Genomic DNA, 7647 nt, shown 5'->3' on the forward strand with positions numbered 1-7647 from the left:
AAGGCTGCAAAGCTGGCTACAAACCCCCTAGGCCAGGGGTGGCTAACTCCCAAGAGACTGTGATCTACTTACAGAATTAAAAACTGTGATCTACCCCCTTTTTTGTTGAGCTTTTTTGGGGAGGAGGAAAGCCCTGTTTTTGGATGTGCAGGACAAAAAAATTGAGCTTTTTTTAGGGGAGCCAAAGTTGTTGAGCTTCTTTGGGGGAGCCAGTGATCAACCAGTGATCTACCACAGACGTCCAGTGATCTACTGGTAGATCATGATCTACCTGTTGGACGTGCCTGCCCTAGGCGAATGGTGCCTCTGGGGCTGGCCAGGGGATGCTGGTTGCCAGGAGCTGAAGTGGCCTTGGAGTAAGCATGCAAGCAGACGAAGTAGCCCAGCCTGCCAGCCCTTACTGTTGGGAATGGACAGACAAGTCCCAGGCCCCTGTGGGGCAGTGTGAGGAGGCACCTCTCTTTGGGGCAGGGAGCTCAGCTCTGAGATCAGGGGTGGCAGCAGCAGCTGACCGGAGACTCCCAATGAGAGGGGAGAGGAGAGGAATCTGAGGGAACACTTCCCAAGGGAGGGTGTTCGAAAAGCTGTGAGGGGCTGCCAGCTCTGCAGGCAAGGGGTGACATAACTGGGCTCCTGAGTCCCACAGGGGTGCCGCAGAAATAATAATAATAATAAATAATAAACTTTTATTTATATCCCGCCCTCCCTGGCCAAAGTCGGGCTCAGGGCGGCTAACATCAGCTACATAACATTAGTATAAAGTATAAAATGTAGTTGGTCGGGGGAGCCATGGACTCAAAAAGGTTGAAAACGTCTGTCTTAATGAATTAATAGGCTTGCTTTTGGCACAAGGCTCACATACAATAAATACAGTACTAAATAAGATAAAAATAGGGAGCCAGTGTGGTATAGTGGTTAAGAGTGCGGCACTAAGACCTGGGAGACCAGAGTTTCAAGCCCACACAGCCATGAAGCTCACTGGGTGACTTTGGGCCAGTCACTGCCTCTCAGCCTAGCCTACCTCACAGGGTAAAGGTAAAGGTACACCTGACTGTTAGGTCCAGTCACGGATGACTCTGGGGTTGTGCGCTCATCTCACTCTATAGGCCAAGGGAGCCGGCGTTTGTCAGCAGACAGCTTCCAGGTCATATGGCCAGCATGACTAAGCCGCTTCTGGCGAACCAGAGCAGCGCACGGAAACGCTGTTTACCTTCCTGCCAGAGCGGTACCTATTTATCTACTTGCACTTGATGCGCTTTTGAACTGCTAGGTGGGCAGGAGCTGGGACCGAGCAATGGGAGCTCACCCTGTTGCGGGGATTCGAACCACCGACCTTCCAATCAGCAAGCCCTAGGCTCTGTGGTTTAGACCACAGCGCCACCCGTGTCCCACCTCACAGGGTAGTTGTAAGGATAAAATGGGGGAGGAGAACTATGCCCAACCACCTTGAGCTCCTTGAAGGAAGGGTGACCTATATATGTAATAAATAAACAAATGAACAACAAAAAATACAGCTTAAAACATAACCAATTTACTAGCTGAAAACAAACTCATCAGTAGGAGTCTTGCATCTGCCCTAGTTCTCGACGCCTTATCCTTTTACTACAAACCATTAACTCTAATGGATGAGGTAGATAATAATAATTTAAAACCCAGTGCCACTACAAAACCTCCTTGCCTGCTTTTCCAGAGTAATCAAATTGCAGTTACATAACCCTTGTCTTGCAAAGCCCCAGACACGATGCCGAAACACAATTGAACAGGAAGTGTTTTGTCACAGTCAGTGTATACTGTCCCCTTCTCTATGCTTGTTCATGGTGATAATCTTCCTCTTGTTTCTCAGTCCAGCCGCTTTGGCTCTTGGCACAGGGGCACTGTGTTTGAGGGAGTGGTTTGACTTGAAGAAGTCATTCCCGTACAAAATGCCCCACCTCATGATTAAAAAGGTGGGATTCAATGAGCAACCTTTGCTGACACCTTGTGGTGAATAGGGGTTGCAGCCCTGAGAGGGAGCCCAAGGGTTGCAAGGTTTGTTATTACGTATTTTCAGGGAGAAATAAGTGTATGAGAGATTTTCAGGGTCCTTCTATTTACTGAAACAGCCAGGTATGTGGTGCTGTATTATATAGATGACCGCTATAGCTGTCAAGTTCTCTCTTATTTTAAGGGAAATTCCATTATGCCAAATAGGCTTCCTCATGAGAAAAGGTAAAACTTGACAGCTATGATGACCGCGCAACCCCAAAGTTGTCCGCGACTGGACCTAATGGTCAGGAGTACCTTTACCTTTATCTATGTCTAGTTGGGGCAGGGGAGGGGAATTAAATGGCTCTGTGTGGCGTCTTGTAGCGTCAGGATCCCTTCCAGTCTGCGTAGCTCTGTGAGTTGTATGTGTGAGAAAGAATTGATTGTACTGTTACCTTTATGACATTCAAAGCCTAGCAGCATCATGAAATGATAAAAAGTTGTGGTATTGTTGTTTTTCTCCAATAGCAAATCATGAAGAGACTTATAAAACGTTATGTTCTGAAAGCACAAGTAGACAAGGAAAATGATGAAGTCAATGAGGGTAAGAGCTACTGCAGTCTTCTTAATATACTTGTACAATAGGAAGACTCTGAATGCTGTCCCAAAAATGTAACTACTAAGTCAGATCATAGTGCAGTAACTGGTACACTTAGTGCCTTTTATGAACTATCATCACCTCTTATTTTGCTGCTCACAGCACTTTTATCAAGATATGAGTACTGGGCACCTTTGTCATTACACATACAATAAGCACCACCTCTACCACAATTACAACTATTGTTACTACCAGATGTTTTAGCAGAAATTGGGAGCAAGTCACACAGCAACTGTAGAAACATATTTCCTTTTATTATTATTTTTTTGAGGTGAGGCTAATTCTTGGTTCACCAGAAACTTAAATAAACTCTCTGCTGAATAGGGCGTCATTTATTCGCTTTTTAAAAATTCATTCAGCAAATTTTATATACCGCTGGATGGTAAACAAAGCTCTAAGTGGTTTGCAAAAATATAAAGTAAAACATTTAAATTGTCAAGTTAAAAACAAGGATTTCAAAATATGTGTCATGTTAGCCATCTGTTGCACTGAATTAATGTATGATGTTAGGATAGGGGAAAGCGGCTGTACTTTGCCCAAAATGGCTTGGAGTGCCTTACTAGGCTGTGGCCTAGAAGTAGCCCACCACTGGTATGGATTATTTACAGACAATGCTTCTCCCATCCCCACAAAAAATGTCATTATAATGAGCCTTATGACATTTGGAAAAATAAGTGAGCTTCTTCAGAAAACACATGAAAAGATTCATGGAGGGTGAACCTGTGGCCCTTGCGATGTTGTTGGATTCCAACTTCTGTTAACCCTGACCATCAGCCAGGCTGGCTGCAGCTGATGAGAACTGAAGTTCCACAACACCTAGAGTGCCACAGTTTCCTTATCTGATTTAATTGGTGCCCTGAAGGTTTAAATAAATAAATAAATAAATAAATTACATAAATAGCGGGGGGGGGGGGGCTGTGAATGAAATCTGCTCTGGTGGAACTGAAAATACTTTCCTCTCACATTTTCTTACAGGGATGATGATAATATGCTTTTAAAAAGTAATTCCCAAATGTGTGCTATGGGGAAAAGGCAGGTTGGAGACAAAAAAAGCACTTGAAATAGAATACATTTATTCACAGAAGACATTAAAAAAAAACCCTCAGGAAACCTGAAATATGATTGTAAATCCACCTTTTTACATATGAGGCCATTGGCTGATTTAAAAACTTAATACAGGCATACTTAAAATTGCCTTTCTGCCTTTCATAAATGTGCACTCGTAATAGGAGAGAGGCTCAGAAAACTATTTAAATGGCACAGGTGAAGTAATCTGTCTGAAGCTTAAGGCGGCTTTGCCGATAGCCATCTCCCATTCCAAACTGGAATAGGTTAGAGTCTTTAGTTATGAAAGATAATGTGATGGGGGATTCATACTTTGAGTGAAGGTTTCGATCTGCAGAAAAACCCTTCAGCAGCCAACTTACCCTCCAGAGATCTGGAGAATGCGAGAGAGAGATCCTTGCCTCTTTGGCTCCCGGGGTAAATATTTAAAATCATGAACCTGTCTCAGTCCAGACTCATAAAAATCTGTATGGAGAAAGTAATCCCAGGGGTTCTTTTTATTTGTCATCTTATTGTAGGGGACATGCTGCACATGTTTTCCCTGTAAAATCTCTTGAGCTAAATTAAACTTCTGTCAACAAATGTGAAGATAAATAGTTGCATGTGAATGCTATAAACTAATTCTGTAGAGCTGTGAACTCTGAACTGCTTTATTTTTGAATTGGACAAAATAAAGTAGCTTAAGACAAAGCAGCTAAAAATACTTAAAACCCCAAATGCCAGTGGAAGTGACCTTTAAAAACATATCCACGTGAGTTGAATTCTCTTCTAAAATTAGCTAATAAAAAAAGAAAATATATGTGACTTAAATACCTCAGGGATGTTGCTTTGCTGCTATAAGATATGAAGTGTTTGTAAGAGTATGGGAAATACAATGAATGCTATTTGTCATTTTTGGCTTAGAATTATGAGAGTTGCATCTTAGACCGTCAAGGCAATAAAAGCATACTTAGATTTTTGTTGAAGCTTATTTCTTTCACACATCACATGAAGACCACACACAGAGAAAAGTGAATTGCAGTCCTTTAAAATGACACAGTTACATTTATTTCAATCCGGTTTCTAATGTCTTGTTAGTCTACTGTTATATATATTGAGGACTGATTGGAATGGGCACTTTTGAATTTTGCTATTAATTCTTCCCTTTGCACATCCTTGAGATTCTTCATCTTTTTCTCAAATGTCATACTTCTCAGTGCTGGTGTTGGATTTAATCAGGGCTTCTGCAAAGGTGTCTCAGCACTGAAGATACTAAAAGTTTCCATGTCATGGTTGAAATCAACCCAACATACTAGAATAAAAAGTGTTCCCATTAGCACTTTTTAGGCTGCAATGCTATGCATTGCATTTGATAGCAAGCCATTTGAACATAGCTGTCAACCTTTCCCTTTTTTGCGGGAAATTCCCTTATTAAAGCATTGGGAAACAGCAAGGAGGGTTGACAGCTATGTATATAGCAGTGGGGAACAGCAGGGAGGGTTGACAGCTATGCCTTTGAACACCATGGGATTTAGTACATGCATGAGTAGAATTATACACACATAGGATTAATGGGCTTGCTGATGGAATTGAATGACCTTGGAGTTTTAAAAATTATTAGAGTGAAAGGCAAAGTTCAGGCTTGACTGGCTTGAATGCTACCTTTCTTGCCCATGTCATCTACAAACATCCAATTCCAGATGATATAATAATAATAATAATAATAATAATAATAATAATAATAATTTATACCCTACCCATCTGGCTGGGTTTCCCCAGCCACTCTGGGTGGCTTCCAACAAAAGAGTTAAAATACATTAAAACATTAGTCATTAAAAACTTCCCTAAACAGGGCTGCCTTCAGATGTCTGGTAGTTGTTTATTTATTTGGGTGAATGCCACATTCTTGAATAAATAAGAATACCATTTATTTGTTACCTGAGATAGCCCATATGGAGAGACAGTTTGGATCTAAGTCCAGATTTAGGTAAGTCCCGTTCATATCAATAGGTTGTGTATGCTAAGCATGACAAAGTCTGGATCCAACCCAGTGTATTTAAACAGTCAGAAATTTGAATAATAAATTATTATAGCAGACGTACTCCATTTGATAATGCATTTTTCATGTGAATCTCGCCAAAGCTAAGCACCAATAAGTTCCATTAGATCAAAATGGGAGCATCAAGCATTTCAGGGGGGGATGTAAAGCATTACGTTCAACCACTGAAATTAATAGGAATGTAAAAGTGATTAACTTTGGCTGGATTGTGTCCTGTGTTCAAAATGCAGTTAAATAATCAAACAGGTAGAAGACACATCATTGCTTGTTATCAGCCCCACCTGTTCAAAGAAGAATAAAGTAAAAACTTTGAGTAATCTAACTGAACAGTTGAGTAAAGCTTGCAGTCATAATGGAAATAAAAATAATAATGAATTGTCCAGTAGCACCTTATAGATCAACTAAGTTTGTTCTGGTATAAGCTTTCGTGTGCATGCACACTTCTTCAGTCATAATGGAATTACTTATGTAAAGCAGCTCCTTATATAATTCATCAGCATAGGTTTAAAACCCAAGAATATAAGAAAAGTCTGATGGATCAGGGCAGTGGGATATCTATTCCTGCATCCTGTTGTCAGTTGCCAACCAGATGTCTATTGGAAGCCTGCAAGCAGGACCTAAGTACTACTTCAAATGCTTGGTCTTTGTAAGCTGTGTCAACAACTTTCTTTTTACTAATTACACAGGTGAACTTAAGGAAATTAAGCAAGATATTTCCAGTCTTCGCTATGAACTCCTTGAAGACAAGTCTCAAGCAACAGAGGAATTGGCAGTCCTCATCCATAAACTCAGTGAGAAACTCAACCCAAATTTAACGAGATGTGAATGATCTCAAATCCCTGGATTTTGACCACAGCACAAGTATTGGCAATAATATTTATGAGTGACTTATACTTGAAAATGTATTGTAGATTTTTAGCACTAAATAACTTTATGTACAGCTTTATTTGAAATACGGTCTTAGAAGATTTTATGAATTTACATGCAAAAAAATCAGTTTATTTAATGTATTATAAAGGATATTTTGCATTTATTTAATAAGGTGCAATTGTATCTAAACAATCTTGCATTGCAAATAGTTTTATCAATAAAATGTATATTCTTTGCACTGAACAAAGAAAAAACAACACTGAAGACTAGGGCTGCAATCCTAAACTGGCTTACTAGGGAGGTAAACATGTTTAGGATTGTACTGCGTATGTCCTCCACCATGCTGATGGGAGATGTAGTAACCAAAATACAGCCAGCTCAGTGAAAGATTACTTGAAAGTACTTTGCATATGATCCAGTTAAAATCAAAGCACGTTGAACTCCCATTGATTTCAGTGGCATGTGCTTCTCACACTAATGTTTAAAAAAAAACCACCCCACAGCACAATCTTGTGCATGTTTCCTTGGAAGCAAGCCCCCAGTGTTTAGTGGGCCTTAGATTGCAATTTTATACATGCTTCCATTGAACTCACTGGAGCTTATTTTGGAGTGGACACGTATAGGATTGCACTGCTGCTTCCTAGTATGGGTACTTGGACTAACCTTTTTAAGTGCTTAACTTTCACTGGATCACACCTCTTGATTTATTAGCTTTCTTAAGAAACAAGCCATGGCATGGACAACTGAATGTTTAATAGTGGAGATAAAAATGCGGCTATAATAGTAATAGTGCTGTTTAAATTACCTATACCTATTTAAGTTTGCATATTTGCTTTCAGAATAGGAAGTATTTTTTTTTTTACTTCTAACTAATGTGAACTGTCAAAATATACATTTTCATGTGGTGAGGATGATTTTTTAAAATTTAAGATACTATGCAGGGCTGATATTTTGTTACATTTGTTCTAAATAATGCCTCTGATGCGTACTTGTTAAATAAAATATTCATACTTTATTGACTCTTATTTTATTTTTAATACTATGTCAGCAG

The 7647-nt window shown here is 39.9% G+C and overlaps 1 protein-coding gene across 1 annotated transcript in view; it reads left to right on the plus strand.

Annotated features, from left to right (window-relative positions):
• TRPC3 (transient receptor potential cation channel subfamily C member 3) overlaps nt 1-7082 on the plus strand; it is a 59230-nt gene extending 52148 nt beyond the window's left edge. Inside the window, exons 11-12 of the mRNA XM_033160161.1 lie at nt 2494-2569; nt 6413-7082. Of these exons, the coding sequence (XP_033016052.1) occupies nt 2494-2569; nt 6413-6555 (219 nt within the window). The 3' untranslated portion in view covers nt 6556-7082. The remainder of the gene's footprint in view (nt 1-2493; nt 2570-6412) is intronic.
• The last annotated feature ends 565 nt before the right edge of the window (nt 7083-7647 follow it).

The sequence above is a fragment of the Lacerta agilis genome, chromosome 9 (assembly GCF_009819535.1).
Source record: "Lacerta agilis isolate rLacAgi1 chromosome 9, rLacAgi1.pri, whole genome shotgun sequence".
Taxonomy (NCBI): Eukaryota; Metazoa; Chordata; class Lepidosauria; order Squamata; family Lacertidae; genus Lacerta; species Lacerta agilis.